Source organism: Phycodurus eques, chromosome 10, assembly GCF_024500275.1.
Source record: "Phycodurus eques isolate BA_2022a chromosome 10, UOR_Pequ_1.1, whole genome shotgun sequence".
NCBI lineage: Eukaryota > Metazoa > Chordata > Actinopteri > Syngnathiformes > Syngnathidae > Phycodurus > Phycodurus eques.
In genome coordinates, this window is record NC_084534.1 from 24,298,953 (window position 1) to 24,325,005 (window position 26,053).

The 26,053-nt window shown below is 41.3% G+C and overlaps 2 protein-coding genes across 8 annotated transcripts in view; both read left to right on the forward strand.

Moving 5' to 3' along the window:
* eif4g3a (eukaryotic translation initiation factor 4 gamma, 3a) overlaps nt 1-8,314 on the forward strand; it is a 56,791-nt gene extending 48,477 nt beyond the window's left edge. For 5 of the 6 annotated variants that reach the window (XM_061687121.1, XM_061687120.1, XM_061687122.1 and 2 more), the window contains 10 exons: nt 1,175-1,410; nt 1,502-1,614; nt 2,302-2,474; nt 3,309-3,434; nt 3,527-3,608; nt 4,126-4,224; nt 4,311-4,457; nt 4,874-4,955; nt 5,040-5,186; nt 6,551-8,314. In XM_061687121.1, coding sequence (XP_061543105.1) covers nt 1,175-1,410; nt 1,502-1,614; nt 2,302-2,474; nt 3,309-3,434; nt 3,527-3,608; nt 4,126-4,224; nt 4,311-4,457; nt 4,874-4,955; nt 5,040-5,186; nt 6,551-6,732 — 1,387 coding nt within the window. In that variant the 3' untranslated portion in view covers nt 6,733-8,314. Of the gene's footprint in view, nt 1-1,174; nt 1,411-1,501; nt 1,615-2,301; nt 2,475-3,308; nt 3,435-3,526; nt 3,609-4,125; nt 4,225-4,310; nt 4,458-4,834; nt 4,956-5,039; nt 5,187-6,550 lie in introns of those variants that run through there. The other variant, XM_061687124.1, reaches the window with a different exon arrangement.
* An 877-nt stretch (nt 8,315-9,191) lies between these two features.
* Nucleotides 9,192-25,588, forward strand: hp1bp3 (heterochromatin protein 1, binding protein 3). 2 transcript variants are annotated; one of them, XM_061688764.1, is made up of 13 exons: nt 9,192-9,349; nt 15,856-15,936; nt 17,115-17,292; nt 17,677-17,739; nt 17,859-18,015; nt 18,557-18,700; nt 18,788-18,847; nt 18,925-19,064; nt 20,593-20,683; nt 22,139-22,298; nt 22,409-22,520; nt 23,516-23,683; nt 24,300-25,588. In XM_061688764.1, exons 2-13 carry the CDS (start codon nt 15,870-15,872, stop codon nt 24,910-24,912), a joined length of 1,953 nt encoding a protein of 650 aa, XP_061544748.1. In that variant the 5' UTR covers nt 9,192-9,349; nt 15,856-15,869; the 3' UTR covers nt 24,913-25,588. The 2 variants fall into 2 exon arrangements, with proteins under 2 accessions (XP_061544748.1, XP_061544749.1); XM_061688765.1 differs by lacking the exon at nt 17,677-17,739.
* Nucleotides 25,589-26,053: the final 465 nt, after the last annotated feature.

A 26,053-nucleotide genomic window follows, 5' to 3' on the forward strand; every position in this document is an offset into this window, starting at 1 on the left:
GTACTGGTGTAGGTAGATCCTACCAACAACATGAATTGAGACAGAGAAGTCTGTCATTGCTGACCTCTGTGTTATATACCGTTATCAAAACACTTATACATCACCCCTTTAAAAGGCGTAATCAAATAGTTCGACACAATTAATTTGAATAACTATTCATTCCCAAAAAAAGTCGAAACAAAATCAGGGATTATTTTTCCACATGAACTGATATTACTCCAGACGCACACAACACTGGATGTCAAAATAAGTTGGCGCAAAGCCAGGAGGAAAGACTCAGAGAACAACAGATGATGTCCAAAGTTTGGGACGATTGGGTCTACTGCAAAGCAGAACATGCTTACCACAACAGCTGTTATCGCCAACACAAGGTAACGTATCAATGTTAGCTAATTTAATATAGCCTGCCACCACTAGTTAGAACATGCACTAATTGGCCCACAAGTGGTCAAGAATAGATATTGCTGCTGCTGCACTTTATGACAGAATATAGTCTGTTCTTTATTATATTAGTTAATATAGTTTACTTCAATAGTTATTTGCTCTTGTGTGACTCTAAATGTATCTAGTAGCTTCATTGTTTTTTCTTCCCTTCTCAGTGGCTCTACCGGCCTCCCTTTTCTCTCAAGGACAAGATAACTGTGTGAATAGGTCTTCTTTCCTCATCTCAGCACACTCCCATTTTAGTTAAACTGTGCGTTTGTTCTTCCGTGTTCTTTAGAGACAGGGAGAAGCACGCAGCAGCTGCAGGTTCCTCTCTTGACTGTCTCTCTCGTTGCAAAGATTTCTTTCTTGTAATAAAACCCACAAAGACAAGATTGCTTCCTTACTTATTCTGTCAGAAAAAGATTTGCCAAAACAACTTTCAATTGCTTTATTGAACAAACATTACCAAAAGAGAGAAACTTTCATACACGAGATGTAATTGCCATGACTGACGCCCAGGAGCTCTGTGCAGGCTGGGTTACCTGAGCTAACAACAGCCAACTCTCATTTGCTGACGCACACGTCACTCAGAAGGCCAGGCCTTTCTTTTTAAAGCCACACACATACATAATAATAATACCTGCCCCTCACGTGCACATTTTGTATTGGTATTGTTGCATAATAATACATAATCCAAAGGTTCACCTGGTTTAATTACAAGTTTGTCATGTTTTCTGTGCATTTCCAGCACTCGTAGCAGCACGGTGCGGGAGCGTAGTGAGAAGCCACAGGTCCACACCACGCCGTCGTCGCCGAGGCCCGCTTTTTTCAACAGGGCTGACAGTTCTAAGGAACTGCGAGACAGCCACCCCCCGGATGAGACGCGCAGGGAGCCGGAGAGTGAGGCAGCTGAGCCTCGCAGACCAAGCGTCACAGAGGATAAGCCGGAACCAGAACCGGAGCGCAGCAGGACCACAGAGCCCGGTAAGGGAGGTGCATCAGATGAGAACAATTACACAATGTAACAAACACCAGACCACCTCAGATTGACACTGGTGTTACGATACCGTGACAGTTAAACCTGAGCCAGTGGCACCAACGCCAGAGAGGATGGTCCTGTCTGAGGAGGACGTGGAGAGGAAGTCCAAGTCCATTATAGATGAGTTCCTCCACATTAACGATTATAAGGTACTAATATTCACTGGACTTTTAATCACCTTCTTTCAAGGACGTATGGGGTCTTCATGGGTCATATTTCACAACAAGTTGATTTTAGGTATTTTATGCTCAAGAAAATGGAACTGGTAGTCATTTCCAATCATATCAATCAATTTGGAGCAAATGGTAAATAACTATTTTCATTCCTAAAAAGAACAACCCCCCCCCCTTGATGTGACGTCGGTGTCAGAAGTGGAGACCTAATTCACTGCATAGCTGGTGTGGAAAAAGGAATGTACTATAAATTCGCAGTATTAACTCATATTTTATATATCGTGGCTGTAGGGCAGAATCCCCTTACCCCTAAAATGTGACTGTATTTTTTTCATTTCTTAGTATCTAAAAAAGCATCCACACTTTCAATATAGGCAAAAATTACACAGCAGAATACATAGTAGTTCAGTCAGGAAATGACCTTGCCTTCTGCACGTGACGTGTCCAAAATGTGGGTGGGCCAAAAGCTGTCTGAAAAACAAATATGAAAAAACAGCCTAAAATTTCTACTGAGTCTATTTTGGGGGGATTTTTTGTTCTTTTCTGCAGACATCATTTAATAATAATTCCAGAACTATGGAATAAGTGGTACTGTTAACAGTATTAGATAGATCCTTAAAGTAGTCCATTGGCTTGACCAATGTTGTATTCCTCCCCCTGCAGGAGGCTGTTCAGTGTGTGGGCGAGCTGGGTTTGGCCCCCGGGCTGCACATCTTCGTGCGCGTCGGAGTGGAGTCGACGCTGGAGCGCAGTCAGATCACACGGGACCACATGGGCCTGCTCTTCTTCCAGCTGGTGCAGCAGAGAGTCCTGCCAAAAGACCAGTTTTACAAAGGGTCAGGCCATACCCAACACTCACGCACACAATACAGCCTAAGGCCTGGTACACAAATAAGCATTTTGCAAATCTTAAAAGATTGTTTATCTGGGAAAGACGCCCCACATCAAGATAAAAAATCCGGCATTTCATAGTTTTTGTTGTGTGGTGTGTGCCCATAATGTCAAAACAGAACATCACACACACACAAAGATTCTGTTCCATCATTGATCTAGAATCCAATCCTCCAAAACATAAATCTCATGTGACAAGATATGATCTAACAAAAATGAAAAGAAACACAACAGGATATGTTTTTATAATCATAATAAAGCAGTAAATAATGATTATATTTATTATTAATACTAACTACCAACCTACCTACTGGTTTATCTACAAAAATACTGTAGCTGCTTTACCTTCCTAACTACCGAACTATAGACCTCTCCACCTACCTTCCTTCCACCCTATGTACTTTAGCTACCTACCTTTCTGCTAACTAACTACTTACCTACCTATCCACCTACCAAGCTTTCATTTCTGTTTGACACACTTTCCGGGGGGCAGCAGTTCAAATGAATTATAAATGTTACATATAGCAAACTCTAATATGTACATATTGTATTATGGCCCTGAATTAACCAGCCTGCGCAAATGAACATGATGCTCTTGTACAACACGCCCCCATTTTGCAAATTGAAATAGTTTGATTGCCCAACTATGGTAATGTATGTACCCCACTTTATTTACGCATGACTTGATAAGCAAATGATTATTCAAAGTTTTTAAAATGGGACCAAGGCTACTTTTTTAAACAATAGTACACTCTATCGTGGTTTCTTTGTGCTTTCAGGTTCACTGACATCCTGGAGCAGGCGGATGATATGGCCATCGACATTCCTCATATCTGGCTGTACCTGGCCCAGCTGCTAACCCCCGTGCTAAAGGACGGCGGTTTCTCTATGAGAGAGCTCTTCAGGTACCGTGTGCCACCCTCGTGGTTTGATGACAAGATTCAATGCATCGTAGTGGAACGCAATGGTGTTGACAATACTGTGTGTGTGTCTACAGTGAATTAAGCAAACCTTTGCTCGCTGTGGGAAGAGCAGGAATCTTAATATCTGAAATACTGCACATACTATGCAAGCAAATGGTAAGCAACATTTTCATCTGCTGTCTGCCTATCCCAGCTGACTTTGGACAAGAGGTATGCCCTGGACTGGTTGCCAGTCAATCGCAGGGCGCACACATAGCCAAACAACCATTTACACCATGAGACACGTCTTCATTGAACCTAATATGTGTGTTTTTGAAGATAAGAAGATAAGAAACTGAGATACTGTTGGATCTATCTCACCCAACATATATTTAACACATACTTACAGTTAATAAATACCCATTTTATTCCTGATGTGAGAGCAGAGGCTTTTATTTGTTTATAGAGAAGGTCAGGCAACTAATTTGGGCACAGTGTACTATTAGGGGAAATTGGGCAAATCAAGATTACAGTTGTGATGTTTCAAAGCTGAAACTTTGTTTTATTGAAGCATTTCACTGAATCCAGTTGTTCATCCTGTGCTTTTATTAACAGCAGCTCTACTGCGTGACTCATCCTGGCATTTTTCCTCTTTAATTTATTGATGGATTATGCACGCTGGTTGTCTCCTCAGAGCCATAGAGCTGTGGGTTCTATGTGGAGGGAAGCAGACCTCAGCTGGTCCGACTTCCTGCCAGAAGGAGAGGATGTCCAGGCCTTTATTTCACAACAGGTGCCCTCATTCGCTTCTGTGGCCGTCTCGTAGCCGCGGTCAACTTATTTGTCTTTGTTTCATTAAAGCTGACCTCTCTTACGCAGAAGCTGGAGTTTGTCCTGTCAGATGCGACCGACCACGGAGTAGCTCAGTCCAAAAAGACCCTGTCCCCCGAGGAGCTGAGCCAGCAGTTGGAGAGGCTCCTGCTGGAGGACATGGCCAGCGACGAACAAATCTTTGACTGGGTTGAGGTATGGAAGGGTGCTCACTGAGTTCTGAAAGGAAGCTGGTAGCTGGCATTTAGCTTGTGTCGGCTTTTATTTTTGAAGAATTTCCAGGGGATTAAATGTGTGAACAGTCTATAAATTTAGGATGCATTTTGAAGCTGTCAGCCCACTTTTGATGGGAAGAAAATGTGGTGCAATGAACCCCTGCATAATGACAGTTTGGCATTCACAAATTAACCTAATCGCGGATTTTTGAGGAATCCTATTCTCCATTAGAATTTATTGTAGTAAATAAATTATTTTCGGACCAATGAGGTGAACTCTTGCACTAATGTGCCGCTGCACAGTGGTTGGGAATTCACTGATTGACGGTAATGAGATACTGATATTTTGTGTTTCAGAGCACAGACTAATTTGTGCTTTGCGTATCCGCTACCCAGGCGAACCTGGATGAACCTCAAATGAGCTCGTCGCCCTTCCTGAGGGCATTGATGACGGCCGTGTGCAAGGCGGCGGTGAAAGGTAAGCCTCGCCTTCCATCTTTCTTTCTTTGCCGGTGGTAGCGGCGTGGCGGGAGTCATTCATTCTTCCTTGCTTGCTTCGCAGACATTAGCACCAACTGTCGAGTAGACACGGCCATCATCAAGAGGAGGCTGCCTGTATTACTCAAGTACCTTAACTCAGACACTGAGCGACAGCTACAAGCACTTTATGCACTTCAGAAGCTGATAGTCTCCCTCGATCAGCCTCCCAGTAAGTGCTCCTCAGTCACTTAAGATGCTGCAAGTTCCCGCCTGGCAGGTTATTTTGGCTTCTGTTAGTAATTTACCTTGACTTCCGTCATCCTCGCAGTAAGTAAGCGCCTGTTAAGATGAGTACACACAAACTGATTCTTAACATCTTAACCCAGTGGTTCTCCAACTTTGGTGCCTTGAGATACTAGTTTCATCCGTTCCATGACCACGCAGCTCCTCCCCCAAAAAACAAATGAAAGGTTTGTCTTTTTTAATGACAAAAAATAGCACTCTATAATTTAGTACTTTATAAGAGCTGAGTGAAAACATAATCAAGTAGAATTTAAAGAATAAACAGGTTGTGCATCATGATTGAATGCTGCAATCCAATTCTTTGTGCTGCCCCTGGCCACCCGGAGGCAGTGTAATACTACAGACATGCAGAGACCAAAAAAATACTATTAGTAGTGATTTTTCACAGAGGATAAAGACTGTATGGGTGTGAGTATGACATCCATGCGGAACGCTTACTTGTGCTTTCTCTCACACAGCGTAAAAGTTTTGCTCCATGTGACATGTATTTATATAAGGGCTTAAGAATTGCCCTCAAAATTCCTATTCGCTGTTCGTATTGACAGTAGCGGATGACTTCGGAATCGCATTGTCTATCCTTATTTCATTATTATTCCATAATAATAGTCCATCAAATGAAGAATCCAAATTAATTCTTGAAAACTATCTATTGAACTGGAAAGAGTACGCTGGCACCTTTTGGCTGCTGCTTCTCCCTCGAGGAAAGTTTTTCTTTTCAGTTTAAAATGGCGTACTTTAACCAGGATCCCTCGCCATACCGTGGCCAAAGGTAGGTTGGTTTTGCGCCTGTCGGTGCCGTAAATCCTCGCTGTCTTGGACCTGCTGCAATCTCTCTTTAGCTTGCCGGCTGACTACCTTAGCCTGCTAGCTACCTAGCCGGCTCTCGTCATCTTTCACATTCTGTTGGATAAACTTTCTCCCATTCATTGTGCCGTGGTCGCCGTCCACCTTGGCGATGGCTCCGTTTTGGTTTTGGTTGTGGAACCACCGTGTCTCTGTGCAGCTCCTCGGGGCTAGGCTAATGGACTGCTCCTTCCGCGGAAATCTCGGTGGAGGGCTATAGCTACAATGTGCGTACATGCACATAAACTATGTGCAGTAAGTCCAAAAGGTGGCCATAAACTGTTTTGAGTTCAGAGCATGATCACATAACAAATTAAACTTGTAATCCAAGGCACCACTGTAGGTAAATTTGTGAATGGTGAACCGCGAATAGACAGGAGATTACTGTAAACGTCTTTCATTACACCTATAACAAAAATAATCTTGCCACTTCTCCCTGTCCGCCAGACCTCCTGCGGATGTTTTTTGACTGCCTCTACGACGAGGACGTCATCTCGGAGGACGCGTTCAACAAGTGGGAGGCCAGCAAAGACCCCGCAGAGCAGGAGGGCAAAGGCGTAGCCCTCAAGTCGGTGACCGCTTTCTTCACGTGGCTGCGGGAGGCTGAGGAGGAGTCCGAGGACAATTGAGACCCTCATGGCCCCACTCGACAAAATGTTGAACATGAGCGACCTGTTCATGTTCACTGGAATTCCTCCTCCTGCGGTACGGTTCGGAAACATACCGCCATTTTCAGTTTGGATTCCAATGGCAGAAGCACTAAATCCATGTATTATACATAGAAAATATTTTTGTTTTAAATTTTAACTTACTTTTTTGTTACTTTTTAAGAAGAGACTTAAAAAAAAAAAAAGCATAGGTTCTGGACTCTTTAATTTATTATTTTTTTAAGGACTGCAAATATGGAAGCAAGAACCCAGTAAATAACAATGTAATTAAATAGTAACGATAACAAAATAATAATTTTGACAAAGGAATAGAACGACCTACCTGGATACTACACTGTTTGGTTTAAAACAGGGTAGCACAAAATCATTTTGGGGGTGAAAGGGAAGCCAAGTTTGTGGTCAAAATAATCCAAAAAGTGTCCCTCGCCCTCTGCTTTTGTTGCTTGTGTCGGTGCGTCGCGTTCAAGGAGCGATGGAAAACGGACAACCGGTGACAAACAAGGTGGATGCAGAAACAGCAAAAGGCCAGGAGGGAGGACTGAAAGCGTAAGGGGAGGTGCTCATGACAAAAATGCTTGTAATACTTCAGCTCTACACAGCCCATTAAAAGCTTGTAAATACATTAAAGATGGAGAAAAAAGTATTTCATAACTTGGAGGTGATTCTGTACGTGTCTGTGTTTTCAAACCTCCTGATTCGATTTAATGGCAAGACACCCTCAAAACTAAATGATACGTTTATGTCCACATCATCCGTTGAACTACACGTTTTTTATTATTAGACCCTCTTTTTATGAGTATTCTTCCGACAAATTGTCTTGAACCTGCCTGAACAGATACCAAATTGTTTGTATCCTGGTTTAAAAAAAAAAAGTTTGGTGAATGCCTGCTTGTTACCAATTCGGTATTTCCATATCGATGCGGGGCGTTAGGGGTCTAGTCTCTGTAATTTGATGAAAAACCTGCGTATTGTGCTTGGGTTGAAGTAAAAATAGGATTGCTTTGGCACATCTGATGGCATCTTAGTAACATGGAATTGTAGTTAGTTGAGGAGCTTGATTTAGACAGAAATAGCTATTTGCCACCATCTTGTGGCATTCATAGGCAAGGTTAATTGGAGCACATAATTTAAATCCTTAAGTGATGAGGGATTGTTTTTTTAATGTGACCCTGATGCATTCACATGCTTTGTGAGCAAGGAAACTTTACCTTAAAGGGATTATTAACAGGAAATGTGTTGTTCTGCCATTTTTCAATTAAGTTGTCTTGATTTTTTTTGTGTGTCAATGCAGGTTTTGGTAATTACAATAGATAGTTCAACGTATTGGTGCCTGGGAAGTTAGTTGGAGATTGAGTCCTAAAAATCTCAATTGCCCTTTACTGTGTTGTAATAGTCATGTTTAATTACTGCTGCCTTCCTTCAACCACTCAGTTTCTCCAGCTAGTTTGCATTTATTAAGTTTTGATTTGATGTGTAATGCAAGGGTAGGCAAAATTATGCTCTGCGGACGACATTTGTTCTTAAAGAATTTACATTATCAAGAGTCGTGTAATATTTGTTGCTTGAATTTAGCCATTTCCCTTAAAATTGGTTAAAATCAAATAAAACGTCACATATGGTTAGCTAAACTTGGTAATAAATGTATTTGTTCATTTTTATACATTTCATATAATTGGTAGATTGATTTATTGTAAATAAAATGGTAAACTTAAATTTAGTAAACAATTGAAAAATACTTGACATGTATTTGATTAAATAATTGGTCAATTACAGATCATTTAAAAATGAGAATGCATTTCTTATTCAAATAAACTATTGTAAATGCTACATGCACATTTTAACTTTTTCATGTACGAATGACCTGGCCCACCTGCCCGTTTAAAAAATAAAAAGAGTCCTTGAGCACAAACGTTTGCCCAACCCAAATGTAAATAATACAGTAATAACATTTTTAGGGGCGTCTTTCATGTCACTGAAGGTCACTTTACAGGATTAAAAGAACTATACAAAGCAAAGAATAAAACACGAACCAAAATAATACAAAGAAATTTTAAAAAATTGGCGTTTTAGCTGTCCCCTGAAACACCTTTCCACCTATTGGACAACAACTCCCATGATCCATAGCCGCAAACAACCTCTCCAAACGCGATCATATTTGTAGTCCAGCCCCGTCTCCTAATTGGTTGGTCATGGTCAATAAAGAGGTTGCTTTTCTTTGCACGGTGCCAACACAGCGTGAAAAACGTCATTTTTATACTTGGGGATATATTTAGGCAAGAATGTTGACTGAAACCGCGGTTTTTGTTTTGTATTGTTTTTGTTCGTCTAAGCGCTAGTTAGCCATGATATCGTAAAAGAGTATAAAGTCGACCTGGTGACTCTCAATTAAAACAAAGAAGGACGTGATGGTGGTGGTGGTAGAGTCGACTAGCGGAGATCCGCCATGACAGTCGAAACGCCGTGACGTCACCAAGCACTCGAACGGGGCGGGGCTCGTAAACAGAGGAATCGAAATAAAGGCTCGTGCACTCATTTTCTACTCGCGAATATCTCCACTTTTTGCACCATAAAGTCCAAGGTAAGTTTGCGTTGCAGTTTCAGCGCAACTCGGAGCGTCGTACGGGGGAATCATTGCAAGCCGGGACGGCTTTTTGAAATGCTCGCGCGACGCCATCATCATCATCACCGCCACCGTGTATGTGTGTGACACTTGGTGTATGTGTGTAACATTAACCAGAGCACAAAATGGCGAAATTTTTTAACCCGACATTGTTCAGGAGTCCATAAGAGAGCAACGTGTTCGAAATCCTTCGTCGACCCGCGGGCAGTTCGTGCATTTGATCGTTTTCGTCTATTTAACGACGTGGGGCCTCGGTGAATGGAGGTAATGGCTTTGAATCCGCTGCCAGTGGTGGGCCACGAACCAGTTTTTTTTCACTTGCGTTTTCTTTTGGAGTAATTGTCTGGATTCAGTACGCACAATTATCATTTTAAACCAAACGCTTTAATTTTATTATTATTCCACCAATTTGCGCCGTTGGATTATTTCCACGTTTATCTACCGTTTCAAACGATTTCAACTTTGACGTACAGTACTGTAACCGTATTCACTTCATTCAAGACATTCGGGTGACTATTTTCCACATTCCCACTTTTCCCTGAATTCCACATTACCCCCACCCCCCAAAAAAAATTACATTCCATTGACTGAGACGTTTAATGCAACTGTTGAGCTCATCTTGGAACTCTTCACAACATCTTGGGAACTATTTTCCCAACATTAAGAGAATTCCCACATTCTCAAAACTCCACACATTTCATGGTAAAGTTTCCAAATTTTCAGTATTCCCAAATGAAAGAGTTATTGTACCATCTTCGGCTGCAAGGTGGATGACTGCCTTGCACGTCCGTCACAGTACAGAGGTTGTGGGGTCGAATCCGGGCTCCGGCCTTCCTGTGTTGTCCTGCGATTGGCTGGCGACCAGTTAAGGGTGTACCCCGCATCTTGCCCAAAGTCAGCTGGTATAGATGTCGGCACACCCACAAACCCCACTGAGGATAAGCGGTACCGAGAATGGATGAATGTAGCTCCTCACACATTTCTTAACCAATTCACAGCATTCCAACTTCAATATTCTGCTCATTTGGGACATCTTGGGAACTATTATGTTCTCCCGCTTCCAAAGTTTTGGGGGTGTAAAATCCCAACATTTCAGAGCTATTTTACACCTTTTAACTCCTTCCTTATGCATTTCATGACATTATTTTAAACCATTACAACTTTAAAATATTCATCTCATGCAGGACATCTTGGGAACTATTCATTAAATGACCCCAAATCCTCACCATATTCCCAAATTAGGAGATATTTTACACATTGACCTCCTCCCACATTTCTTGACCCATTCCAATATCAAATTGTTTGGCTCATTCAGAAGTTTCAGAACCTCTTGGGAATTATCACGTTCCCAAATTTTCACAGTAAAGTTCCCAAATAATGAGAAATTTACACATATTGACCTCATTCCACCTTTCTTGACCAATTCAAACTTCAGGACATCTTGGGAACTATGTATTCCCCCAAATTCCCAAATCAAGAAAGATTTTGCGTATTTATTTCCTCCTCCCACTTCTCTGATTGAAACCATTCCAAGTTCAAGTCTCACATATCAACAATGCAATGCCACAGCATTTCTGATCAGCATCATCTCTTCAGTACGACAGCATATTAGTGTCACCCAGTGAGAGAGCAAAAAAGCCAAGATGTGATTTAAAGTACTCATGATGAGATTTAAACGTGTCGTGATGAAATCATAGTCATTATGATGGCATTTAAAGTCATCATGATGGAATATATCTACTCATGTTGCGATATAAACCCGGCACGATGACATTTAGAGTAATCATGATGAGATTTAGTCTTCAATTGACGAGAGAATCCGGAAGTCGGACATTTATGGCAGCAATAAGTCAACAGATCTGTTGTGAACTTGCGATGTCAGGATACACTCAAACATCAAGTCTCAAGTCAACATATGACTGATGAGCGGGAGAGTGCACTCTTGTTTTGGGAAGTCGCAGTTTTATTGTTCAACACTGTGGCAAATGTGTGTATGCTAAGCTAACCAAGATAAGGATGCTCGGATGCTACTCATTCTGTCTCCCCCTTACCAGGTCAGGGAATTGTAATGTTCACATCCGACATGAAAAATGCCTGCCTTTTGAACGCCATGCTAACCGAGCTAGCCTCTTCTGATATACAGGCATAGCATTGCCATATGATTTCACTACAACCATTCCAATGAGTCAGTTTGAAAGCCTGCAAAACAAACTGGATTCCATGATTCACATTATACGTATTCTAATTAGAAAATAGCTTTTTTTTAATTATTCAAAACATTTTCAAACATCTGTGGAAAATCTGGAGTTTCTCTTGTACTGGTGAATTTTCTTAGCTCCTTCCTGCTTGTTCTCAATGTATGTGTCTTATGTTTATCCAATTGTAATACATTACTACTTGTGGAGAAAAAGTACAACGTTACATCCTCTTAAATATGGATATGAATATCCAAGTTCCACACATACCAGTCAATGTATTCATTTGGTTGGAAAACATTTTCTGTTTGTATCCAACAACTGGCCAAAATTGGCAGGGTAACATTCAAATGCAAACAGTTTTCTGACTGGATTTTCTTGCTACTCTGAGGCATTTTAATGGTATTGTATCCTACCAAATTATACACATAATTGTTGGTCACAGTCAAGCTGAAATTATTCATACCCCTGGAAAATGTTGACTTTTACAAAAAGTGGCATGTCCAAAATGATTCATATCCTTCTCTAAACCTGAAGACAAAATATTTGATTGACTATTACAGCAATCAAGCACTTACTATAATTACTGAACAGCTTTTTGCATGTCTCCACTGATATTTTTGCCCATTCATCTTTAGCGATGAGCTCCAACTCTTTTAGGTTGGAGGATCTCCCAACCATCACCCTTATCTTTAGCACCCTACGCAGTTTCTCCATTGGATTCAAGTCAGGACCTTTGGCTGGGCCACTGCAAAACGTTAATGTTTTTGACTGCCAGCTATCCCGTCACCACTTTTGCTGTGTTTTAAGTTGTTGTCGTGCAGCAATGTCCACAGGTGCCCCAGGCTAAGTTTCTCTGCAGACTGCCCAATATTGTTGTTGAGAATCTTGGTGTAGCCCTCTTTTTAATGTTGCCGTTTTCTGTGATTAGGTTCCTTGGACCATTGGCTGAAAACACCCCTCAAAGCATTAGGTTCCCACCACCATGTTTGACAGTAGGGATGAGTGATGTTCCTCGGGTTGAAGGCGTCAACTTTTTTTTAAGCCAAATAAAGGATACATCATTGTGGCCAAACAATAACATTTTGGTTTCATCTGACCATAAAATAAAAGACCAGAAAATTTGCAAAGGCCAAGCGGGCTTTTGAATGCCATTTCTGGAGAAGTGGCATCCTCCTTTTGTCTGCGCCCGTGGAACCCAGCAGTGTCCATTGGACTGACGTTGCTTGGATTCTTTTTCACCTCTCTTACTCTCCTCCTGGACAGCACAGGTGTTCATTTTGACTTCCAACCAAGTCTGTTGGTTGGAAGTCATTCCACGCTGCAGAATGTATTTTTTCCAAAATAATTTTCACTGTAGACCACAGGAATTTGAAAACATTTAGATGCGGCCATACAGCCCTTTCCAAACTTTTGAACAGCAACAATGCACAGTCGCAGATCCACAGTGAACTCCTTTGTCTTAACCATGAGTGTCTACAACTCCAGAGAGCTGCTGTTTTTCACGTTTAGTTGATTAAAATAACTGTTCCTGCTCAATCAGGGAAATTTGAATGCTTTAGAACCGCTTGAACTATTTAGACTGGTATAGAACTTTGAACTTTTCTCATAGACTCTGACAGTTTGCAAAGGGTATGAATAATTGTGGACATTGACACTTTTTTGTTCACATGTAAATAAAAGCTGGGATGGTTTTGTTTTTTCCCCCCAAAGTGATGCCTCTTGTACATCGTCATCTTCTGGCAGACTCCTGTGTCATTTGCAGTCAAGGAAATGAATGAAAGTGGTGGAATGAAAGTAACTAAGTACACATTTGTCAGAGGTATAAATCATTTCGGGCTCAACTCTATGTATACATAATATATATAATATTCACACATTGCAACTACTCGCATTAATTGTCAATAATTTGCATTTCGATGAGACTGAACCCCACTTCTACTAATCTAGAAATTGTCCCAATAGGCAATTAAATTTTAGTGTGACAAATGTCTCCGTTGACTGAATTTATTTAACTGGATAGCTACTGTATTACCACCCAGGATGAATAATTGGAATATGTGCCAAATAAGGTCGAGGTCAATCCATGGTTTACGTGGAGGATGCCCCATTCTCTTCTTCGCCATGCAGAGAACAAATCCCAAGCAGTACTTCCTGAACAAGTTGCCTTGTGAACGGAGGCAACCACTCCACTTTGTTTGACCTTTGTATTCTATTGATTGGTGAAAATGGCTGGAACCCTCCTGTGGATGCTTACAGTACTCTGGAACTTTATTCACTACTGACAAGTGCCACACTGCCAAATATTTAGATAGAACTGCAGAGTGGCCGAAGCACCTATACGACTTCAGGAAACACCAAGTTGTTCTGATGAAAGAAATGGCTGTCACATTACGGAAATATGGTCTACTGTATTTTTCAAACTGCAGGAGGCTTTAATGATTACAGACCGTTTTCAAATATTATGGCAGATATGTTCGAGCTGACACATTATATCCTACACAATGCGGAAATAAATATTTTATGTACAGACCTGCCCAAAATATGTTATTGAATTATCTCCTTTTTACTACAATTTGGGTTAATGTAAAAATTACCATTCTCTTATCAGTGGCACGTACTACATGTCGGCAGTCAAAAGTGAGGTTACTCTCTTTATAGATGTGATGATGTCGCAATAATCAAGGTAGGCGTAACATTGACGCTTATGACATAATCTCCAAAGTAAGGGTTACCAGGACCTGGTCCTATCTGAGACTTTGATGACAGGAGATTTTGAGCAATATATAGCAGTTCATGGGTGAACCTTTTTCACTTTCACTTGTGTAATTGTATTTATGTTTATCGTTGTGCTATTCATGTTTGACTCTTAAAACGTTAGCTGTAGAAAGAAGAATCTTGAATCTTAGATTAACGCCTTTTGGTAAGCGGAGCAAGGTAAATGTCTTTGAAAAAGACCTAGGCTTCACTTTAATTTGCCGTAAGATTGAAACTGATTAACTTAATTTTTTACTTAGATTTCATGGTGTTTAATGACTGCACACAGTTTCTGGTGGTACTAATCTGCAAATAAAGTGAAGGACCAGTCAGTCAACAAATGTATTTCTTGCTGAGGGACAGTTATGTCCTTTATATCTCAAATGATGCCACAATTGCAATATCAGTAAAATCACAATTGGATATTTGTTACAAATTTAGATCACTCTAGTACAGAAAGATTACTGTAGCTCCTAATAATAGCCAAGAAAATCTAGTTTCAGAGATCCATAATCAAGCTGACAGTGTGACTTCTTCATTTTAGGTTAAGAACAATATTTTTTGCTCTTCAAAAAAGTTGCTTTTGTCTTCTGGCAAACGTTGGCGTCTTACAAAAATCCCAAGCTCTGATGAGTACTTTGCCATCATGAAGCTGAGGGTTAAAGTGCAAAACAGAAAGGTGTTAAATGGGTAAAACATAAGACACAGAAACAGCAGCAGGAGGGAGCTAAGAAAACTAACCATAGAAATTGTACAGAAAGTCCAGTTTCCACACAAAAAAACGTTCAATGTTTTGAATAATAAACTATATTGTTCCATTTATTCAAGCCCATTTATTTGAACACTCCAAAGCTCTTTGCTCATTAGACTATGTACAATCTGAATCTCAGAATGCACTGTTTATTTTGCAGGCTTTCAAATTGACTCATTAAAATGCTTGTAGTGAAATCATATGGCAATGCTACACGTTTATCAGAAAAGGCTAGCTCAGTTAGCATGGCTTTCAAAAGACAAGTGTATTTTTCATGTCGGATAAGACATGGTAGGGGGGGGACAGAATAAGTACCATCCGAGCATCCTCACCCATTAGCAATCTTGGTTAGCTTAGCATACACACATTTGCACATATTTGCCACAGTGTTCGGAGTAAAGTAACAACAACAACTGCAAGTTCACAACTGAGCTGTTTACTTATTGCTGCCAGAGATGTCCTGCTTCCGGATTCTCTCGTTAATTGATTACTTTAAATGGCGGCATGACGAGTTTTAAGTCTCATCATGAGGAGTTTAAATTTCATCACGATTACTTTAAATATCGGCGTGACAAGGTTATATCTCAACATGACGAGTTCATATCTCATCATGACGACTTTAAATCATGTCTTGCCCCCCCCCCCCCCCCACCCCCTTCTCTCGAGGTGACACTAATACGCCGTCGTATTTGAGCATTTACATTCAATTTTTACAGAAATCGCATTCTCTAGTTTTTTTCAGAAGTCTTAAATCTGTCCAGGTCAACCTCCTGTGATGCCGATTCGCCGAGCAGCAGCAACTCCAACCCAGGAGAAGCCCCTCTCGGCTGCAGCAGAGACAGGTGAGGACCGTGGATGGTCAACCAATGGTGATCAGCTCTGAGCTTAATCATGGCAACCTCACTAGCTCAGTGTTAACCTTTCAGCTTTTTGGTGCACCTTGCACCACCACTCTTGAATGAAGCCTGCATGTATTTATAGTCTTCTCATCATTAACAGTAGGACTGTTGTTGCTCACTTGCTTTTATTATCTGTAATTTTAACACGTTAAATTAAGTTCTTGAGGACCACAAAATTATATGCACGTTTTGGCTGGATTTCCGCTGCAGGTGCAGGCGCATCATTCTGAATGCCTAAATTTTATTCTATTTTCACGTACATTTCAAATTACACATATCCAATACGATTATTTTCACAGAACATAACTCCACAACACAAGATTAGGCAAGGCATATAAAATGTATTTATATAGCGCATTTCATACACAAGGTAATTCGGTGTGCTTTACTTAATTAAAAGCATTCAAAAATAAAGAGCAAAAAGACATTTAGAAACAAAGTACAGAAAATTAAAAGGCGGCTTAATAAAATTAGCAAGGAGGAAAGAGTCCATAAAACACTTGTGACTGTCCAAAGTTTGCTATAATTTCACACTTAACAAAAAAGATAGAGTGAAGTGTGTCTAATGAACAACAGCATGTTTGCCAACACAAGGTTATGTATCAATGTTAGCTAATTTGATATAGCCTACCATCACTAGTTAAAATGTATTGTAATGCCCGGCAAGTGGTCAAGGATAAAAACAGCCACTGGTGGACTTTCAATGGCTTTATTGAAAAAACGGTAAGAAAACAAAGGTATTGTAATAAGAACATCCATACACGAGCTGCCGATGGCCGCAACTCGTGCTGAGTCACTCAAAACACAGACTAACTGACAGGTTAGCCAGGTAACAGCCAGCCAACTCTACACTCTGATTCACTGACGCCCAAGTCATTCACCAGACCAGACCCCACCTTTTAAAGCCGTACACTCTCAGTCACACATATTTCAGTAGAAAGAAAAGGATCGCAAAGTAATACATGCATTTCATAACATTCAAGTTTGTGTTTAATAATGCAAAATACATTTGTATCAGATTAATCTATGGGAAAATCAGTTGAATACTAAATTCTCAAAAGTATTGGCTCGCTGTAGGACAACGTAAAACTTCCCGTAAATTCTGTTTTAATGATGATCAGGGCCAGAAGACACCCCCGAGGAGTCTCTGTCCGCTGCAGGGGAGCAGCCCGTGTCCTCCGCAGAGGCTTCCGGCAAGGGCGACGCAAAGGCGGGCGACTCGGCCGAGCCGACGGAGAATGGCGAGAAGGTGGATGAAGGGGCCGTCGACAAGTCTGATGACGGGACAGGGAAAAAAGAGTGAGTTCTCCACGAGCGCGCCTAGTGGCCACAACGGGGGACCCGCTGCGATATTTCACTCTGATAGCACTTTTATCTGCTCACATGGTCCTTACCTCCGCCGGATAACGGCAGGGATGCGGCGTTGCATTTCCACCGAGAGGTGTTTTCAGAATCCAAATCAAATGATTAGAAACAAAAGAAGATGATCATGTTTGGTCCAGGTAGCCTTTTTCTCTTTTTTGTCTTTTTTTTTTTTTTTGTAGATTAGCCTGAGGAGACCTGAGTCCATGTTTCTGACTGTGGTAACCTCTCCTCCTCTTGTTCTCCTGAGCAAACGGGAGTGCACTAGTATAGCTACTACTTATTTATTTATTTATTAAGACAGATGTTCTCAATTTTCAGTGACAAATGCAAGGACTGCGTGGCTGGCCAGTGCGCAACACACTGCTATGTTCTCCTACTAAGGTGAGGATGCGCTAGAGATAAGGGTGGGAACCATCACAGTGAAATATCGCTCCTTGGCCTCGACAAGCCACGCCACTCAACGCTTCTCGCCAACCCCCCTCCCCCTCTTTCCCCTCCAGGCTGAAAGATGGCTACAAGTACAAGAAAGCCAAAGTCAAGAAGGTGAAGAGGACTATACCGGTGTGGGCCAGTGTTAGCGCCAGAAAGAAGCTTCCTGTCGCCAACTACGCCGGCACGCACAATAGACTGGACCATCTCCTCATCGAAGCCATCACGGTGTGTACCCACGTACAGTTGTTCCGTCCAGTTTGTTCTAATTGCAAAGATACTTTGCTGTACAATCAATTACGGGGTCGACGGAGTTCCATTCCTACAGCAGCGATGTAACCCAAATTTGTACGCAAGTCTGATTTGAACTTTGTCCATCACTATCTACGCTAATGCAGTAGTAAATTAATCATTAACCGCCTGAGAACAAAAGTGGGCTAAATATATTTTTGTTATCTTGCAGGATGGTGGTTTAAAGTTTTATGGCTGCCTGGGCTGATCTTGAATCATTTTTTAAAAACAAATTCCCAGGCTTATTCTAATATTTGACAAAAAGAATTCTCATAACCAGTTAATCAGCAGATTTTAAAAAGTTACATAATGACTTCTTTTTTTGGTCCCTCAATGATTACAATAACAACGATAACAGCACGCACAGTGAGTTGCTGTTGCAGCCAGTGTCACGTTTAGAGTATTTTATGATCATCACTTCTGTTCTTTTATGTGTTGGGTAGGTGTTATTCGAATCAAAACCTCCTTTTTTGTGCAGTCTTTTAATCACAGGTCTGGAGTTTCCTACCAGTCGGTCATGAAGTACATTGCCAAAAAGTGCCCCGAGATGGAGCTGGACAAGAAGAAGTTTCACATCAAGAAGGCGATGAAGAAGCAACTGGAGAAAGGCACCATCAAGCAGGTGACTTGAAGCAGTCAAATCAAATAACAATTTCAAAACCTCCCTCACAGCTCATTCCAACATATTTGTCCTCTCCTGTGGTTGTAGCTGAAGGGCAAAGGCCTCTCGGGAACTTTCACCATTGGGAAGCAGACCTCCACTTCCAAAGTAGGTGCCCGTTGGCGCGGGACGTGATGTCACAAGTGCTTATAACGAAGATGATGATGGTGGCGTGTGTGTTGCAGAAGGTCGGCTCTAAGCAGGAGGCTCTGGGAGACGCTCTGCCGCTCATCATCACGCGTTTGTGCGAGCCCAAAGAGGCGTCATACCTGCTGATTAAGAAGTACCTGGAGCAGCACTTCCCCAGCCTTAACATCGAGAACAGGTGTGTGCGTGTATGTCGGACTGTGCGTGTGTGTGTGTGTTTGTGTGGGTGTGCGCTCATGTTTGTCTTGAGTTATTACATTCACAGGCACTGTAAATGAAAATAAGGAGTGTGTGGATGTTGTAGTCCTGATAGTTTGTTTGCCTGTCAGAGTGTGTGTATGTGTTGTACTGTATGTGTGTTGGAGTTAGGGGTGCAAATAATGACTATATAAATCGATTAATCTGTTCATTATTCTTTTGATTAATCGATGAATTGGATTTTTAAAAATCCCTTTATTTAAAAAAATAATAATTATAATTTAAATTGACAGTGCAGTACAGCTGCCGCTATCGAATATATTTAGAATTGATTATTGATGAATCGTATAAACATTTATTTTGAATAAGTTTATTGTACTGTTGTACTCTCCAACCTTTTTGAAACAGAGCTACTTCTCGGGTGCTTATTAATGCAAATGGCTACTAGTTTGATCAAGGTTCAACTACATGTCTATTGCAGGCAGTGGCTGCAAATAACGATTTTTTTCATAATAGAATAAATTGACAATTATTTTTTCCCCTAAATTTATCATGATTCAGTTTTTGGTAGGGATGGGTACCAAGCGCTGATATTAAACTGGCCCTGGGGTGAAATTATTAAAGAGTATCTCTAAGCACCACCCTTAATGGTTCTCCTAACGGGAGAAATCACTCAAATTAATTTTACATTTATTTAGGCTATAGGAATGTTATTTTGCACTTTTTACCACGCCAATCTCATTTGTAACTTGCAATAAAATTAAAATATTAATTTAGGAAGTATTTTCACAGTCAGAGCCTGGCAAGCCATTTTGCCCTACTCCCGCTCCTGAGTGTTTTTATTTAAAAAAAAATAAAAAACAACATTAAAAAAAACAGTGCAGATAAGAATACCGGTAAAGTACCAGATCAATAAGCAGTATCATTAAGAGTAGTTGTATTGTTAAAATCTTAACGATACCCAACGTTAGTTACTAGTTTTGGTCAATGTTAATCATTGCAAGCAGATGTTTGCTAATAAGTCTGCTTTCATTGGAGGACTACTGAATATTTACGGTTGAGAGGCTGAAATCTCCTCGCTACAAAGAACTGATAGTAAAATAGTGCTGAGATTAATCGTGGTTTTTAAAAAAAAATCTGTTCACAGCTCTAGTTTAGAAACAAATCTCAGAATTCACTTTACAGGGTCTTCAAGTAATTCAAGGCACACGTACACTTGCACAGTGCGCAACATAAATGAGTGCACCCCCTTATGAGAAGTAAGTGTTTATCCATTTTAAGGGAATGCCAGAATATGGGTGTGAAGGTTAATGCTCGTTTCTCCCACCCTGATGTGTCGAAAGTAGTTTTTGCCATATCTTGTTTCCACTGTAATTTATACGCTGACGTCGCACGTTATCTGATTGCAGGATGTGTGAAATCAAAATCCCGCCTTGCTGTGTTCTGTATAAAATGCTGCATCTTCCGTTGTGGCAATTTTGCTTAGTGATTCAATGATTTGCCCCCAGGCCAGAAGTCCTGAAGTCGGCCCTTGTGAGGGCAGTGGAACGAGGACAACTACAGCAGATCACCGGGAAGGGAGCTTCCGGAACATTCCAGGTAAAGTCGTCCCCTTTTCTATGCATCTAAGGACAGTGAACCCCTATGACTTTGGGTTCATAGCGTACCATTCTCGGGAGCCTTTACCATCCTCCGAGAGCTTCAGATGGAAAGACACAGCGGCCTGCGGAGCAGCGTACTCGCTTAGCAGGACACGCCGACAAAGGAGCAAGCGGTGGCGGCTAGACAGGAGGGGGGCGTGGACTAACAGCTAAGCTAAATAGCAAAGCCACTACAGAGCGCCCCTGACATCCATCTTCACACATTATGCTGTACATGACTGTAGTTCTCACAATCCGACTGTTTATGTATTTTTAAATTACCGGTGCATAAGTTTCTAAACTACATTCGTGCATTTTTCGCCCAGAGTCAGCAGAGATAGGCGCCAGCATCCCCGCGACCGTAGTGAGGATAAACAGTACGGAAAATGGATGGCTGGATAATCACATTTTTAAAATTTATTTATTTCAAACGCTGAGCCAAATGCAACAAAATCTCTTCCCGTGTACATTTTTGCATACCCGATTGACAAAGTCTGTTTATGTCTAAAGTATAATTTGTATTTGTTGGATTTATTGCGGTTATTTTACAGGGTTTTCTCATTTCTTTACAATGTATTCTGTTCATCCATCCATCCAAATGGATGGAGGGAGTTTTTGGTTGTTTTCAGTATTTTCATTTTTATTTCAGTCAATCGTCGTATATTCTTGTTTAAGGTTAAACTTTATGGAACCCATTGGTTTATAATAAATGGGTCAGTTTTTCTCATACCTGCTGTTGCTGACTATTGCTCCCCATTTGAGTAAAATAATTTAATTAAAGTGGTTTCTAACATTCCATACTACAAAATAAGTAATAAAAGTATGCATGGTTCGTACTGATATCGTATTGGATCATTTTTAGTATTGACCAATACTCCAGGGTGCATTATTGGTATCGTATCGGAAGTGGAAAAAGCTGTATCGCGACATCCCTAATTATGATACATAATAAATACACGAAGAAGACTGTGATAACAGCTCAGTAAGCTGCAGTAATAGCAGTCTTTTCTCACACAGGATAAAGAATATATGCCTGTGAGTATTGTTGTTTGCTCTGTCTGCATTTGTTGCTACTGCTTGTGTTCAAATGCAAGTTGTTTAAAGGTTTACAATTACAGCCACATTGATGCAAGTTTCATTAGCCTCTGGTTAATAAAACTAATGAATGCTGATGAAGCATTGTGTGTTAGCGGGAACTTCTGCAAGGCAAAGTTATATGGTTTGGGTAAACCGTGTACACTTCCCACGGCACCTTAAAAGTACCACTAAATACGCGGATAGGTGTGATTTTTTTTTTTTTGGGGGGGGGGGGGTTTTGTGCAAAAATACATGAAAAATGGAACAGTAATAAAAGAAATAATAAACGCTTCTATTCATGCCATATGAATTAATTCCGTCCTTTTATTTATTGCAGCTGAAGCGTACTGGCAACCAGGTGCTGCTGAAGGGTGGCACCTTGGAGGACGCCATCTTGGCTGCCATCACAGCCATGAACGAGCCCAAGACGTGCAGCACCACAACTCTGCGCAAGTATCTGCTTGACGCCAACAAGGACACCAAGGAGTACCAGCTAGGTGAGACTCTGGCCCCCTCTCGTGGCCACGCTTATTAAAAATACACCGCTTTGCCAGCCTTTGTGTATGGGTAAAGACAAAACTAAATGTGTGCATTTATCTCGTTTAAGTGGCCAATCTGAGGAGGACCCTGACCAAGTGTAAAGTCCTCGGCTGGATGGAGCAGATCACCGGTCACGGTTTCACGGGGACCTACCGGCTCTGCTTTCCGTTCTACCCCAGGTAACGCTCCTCGTTAAAGGAGACATTTTGTGCTTTTTTTTTTTTAAACAAAATTAAAGTATCTTGATAATGTTTCTGTGACATGCTTTCATCAAAATTCACCAAGGATCAAGAATAACATCTCACTTTACACGCAGCGAGTTTTAAGGGGCAGGCCATCCTTTCTCATGCAAGTGAGCCACCCCATGTACTGCAGAGTCAGTTGCAAGTCAGCTTTCGTTGCTATTAGAGATATGTTGTTTCCGGGCTGATTTATTAGTAGTCAAGGGGGCCGGGAACTGATATTTGAAACAATAGTCATTTGCACTAAAATGGAAAATACTGGCATCAAAATTTTGAATGATACAATCACCAACACCTAATGTCGTTTAAATGCCGTCAAGCATATGTTTATTAAACAGCTTTTCAGATTTCCAACATGTTAGTTTTTTTTTTTTTAAATCTTAAACAATAGACATCTTTGTTTTCAAATTCTAAAAGTGTGAAGGGAGCTACCAGGCTCAGCAGCATGCCTTATAAAGTTACAGTAAATGAAAATTTTAATAAATAGCTCCTTATCATTTTCTACAGTAAATAATTTTAAATATAACCAAAATGTTAGTCTTTCACTTTTAAGTTTAAACAAAAAGTGTAGGGAGTTCCCAGGGTCAGTAGCATCTCTCATAAAGTTACCTGAAAATTCAAAATAAATAAATCCCTGAAGTTTACCCAGTTTTAAATGGATCTCTTATCGGCCGTCGGATTTAAAAAAATAACAATAATAAAAAAAAATCCCTTCAACACTGATTGACTCTTAATAAAGTATTTCTTAGTTGCAACATAAATGCCTTCTAAAACTCTTGACGACTGGATCTCCTGACAAGTCTCAATGTTGCAGATTTCTGGTACCTCCTTCTGATGCTAAAGTAATAAACATCTCGACTGTAGGGGCAGATGTCCTCACTTTTATTCCACTGTACTTTAGGTCTCTTCCTTCTTCGTTTGTTTGTGTTCAGCCCAACTACTCTGTACCCGGACAAGTTCAACAAGATGTCTACCAAGCCGTCCTCCAGGTCCAGGCGGAGAGCTGCATCTGACGAGGAGGAGTCCGAGGAGGAGGAGGAAGAGGAGGAGGAGGAGGAGGAGGAAGAGGAGGAAGAGGAAGAAGCTCCCGTGCGGAAAAGGTGCGTTCCGAACTTGATCTGTGGTGTGTTGTAGTCACGCAGTGGTTCTTAACTGTTGTCACTCTGGGACCCTCATTTTCATACATAATAAAAACAATAAAGAAAATGTAACGTTCAAAAATAACTTTTGAAACATGCAGGCTGGCAAGTGTCTGACAAGTCAAGATGTATCACTTCAACAGTACCTCCTTGACACCAATTCCTATTTAGACATGGCTTTGGTCCAACGAGCTCAAAAACTGTGAATAGGTGACATTTTCAGCAAGAAGCTGTCGATAAGTTCCACTGGGAAAAAATGCAATAGGTGAATTTGTGAATAGTCAACCGTGAATATCCGGGGGATTACCGTAACTCGAATTTGTACGCAAGTCGGAACATGCCGTAGTCTATTAATGGCATTAAAGTCATAATTACAGTAAATAGTCATATGGAAAAAAACAACTTAAAAGGCCATAAATAAACAGTCCAATGAAAAACAATAAGTAAGATGACTTGTTCTTTCACCACGCAAACTAGTTCGTAACCTTGGATGTGCGACCCACCAGTTGAGAATCACTGTTTTCACTATTGTTGTCAGACGCTAAAGTCGTAGTGACCTATTTTGACCAACCCGCAGGTCCCCGAAGAGACCCCCTCCCAGGGTCCGCCATCCACCGACTGCCAAGAAGGCCGGCAGAGGCCGAGGACTCTCTGTGGCCAAAACGTCTCCCGCCAAGAAAGCGGCGGCCAAGAGCGCGACTAAACCCAAGGCGTCGCCTTCTAAAGCCGCCACGCCCGTCAAGAGGCGAGCGCCGGCTAAGAGGCCGAAGACACCCGCTGTCAAACGTCTGAACAAACGCGGCTCCAAGCGACCCGCCACCCCGGAAGAATCCCCTGAGGAGGAGGAACCCGAATCAGAAGAGGAGCCCGTGCCCCCGAAAAAGCAGGTAGCTGCCAAGCGTTCCAAGCCCACGTCGCCGGCCAAGCGGCCCGCCAAAAAAGGCGGCGCCAAGCAGTCCAAGCAGGAAGAGGCCACCCCAGCGGAGCCCGAGACCAAGAAGCCGTCGGGCAGAGGTGCGTCCAAGCGCCCCGGGGCCGAGTCCACCCTCGAGGAGCCCGAGGCCAAGAAGCCGTCGGGCAGAGGTGCTTCTCGGCGCTCCGGGGCCGATGTGAGCCACCAGTCCCCTGCCAAGAAAGCGGCACCTGGTGGCAAGCGGTCCGCCAGGAAGTCCAAGAAAGGGAAGAACTGAGCCCCATGCTCTCAGTCTGCCACCACCGTCGCTTTCATCAGTGCTCTCCTTTTCATTGTCTTCCCCTTTTTAATGGGGCAGTAGTTCCTTTTTTATTTTTTGTCATTTCCACCGTAGAAGGGAAAGGTCATACCACCAGTTTCCTTTTTAATCCGTGTGTAGATAAACTCACTTCAGCTCGGGCCTGACATCCTGTAACTAGAGCCATGTAGTTTTATTTATTTTGTTTGTTTCTTTCTTTTTTACCTGGTCCGCTCTGTTTTGGCAGCTGGTGTTTTTCCAGGAAGTGTCATGGTCATCTTAGTTCAAACCCACAGCCCATTCTAACACTGTGGATCCGAGAAGAAGACGTTCCGCCTTTTCAAAACAAACAAAACTGTTTGTTAGCCATTTTACAACAAAACAAAAAAAGTTCTGGACATGTCGCTTCTTCTTCATATACATCAAAACATCAAATGTCCCTTTGTTTTTTTTGTTTTTTTAATATAAATATATATATACGTGTGTGATAGGAAACTGGTTTTAATGCTTCACAGCTGTAATTCCGTGCGCAGCTTTGTGTTGTGAATAAGGAAAAAGCTGCTTAGCGTAGCGTCTCCATTACCCTGCATGCATGTGTATTCCTTGTGTTGTTCAGCCTTTTTTTCAAGTCATTAATAAAATGGCTCTTTGTATACGACTTGTGATTTATTTAGGGACTTTTGCCTTCGTCCAGTGTACGCAAGGAACATGTAAGACTACACATAATTAGTGTCATTGTTGTAGTTAATATAATCAAGTGCACTTAAAACTGACTACATTCTTAAAAATTAATGTCATGTCTTTTATGTAGAGCACTTTCACATTATTAGTTTTTGTTTGGTCACAGTTTTTAAAAGTTTTCCACACTACAGTGTTGGTAAAAGTGAGTGATGAAAGAAAATGTGTCAACATAGTGTAAACATGTCAACAACAAAAATAGTGATGGATGAAGTTCTTTTGTGACTGAAATGGCTACTATTAGAAACTGACATTTAAAAAAAATAAAATCATGTAGTAATTTGTTCAAAAACTACTACGATAAGTAAATAAGTAAATAGCTGGGATTAAATGTGTTTTTAGCTAAAAATATGAGGATAAAATGAGTAAAATTACTAGACTA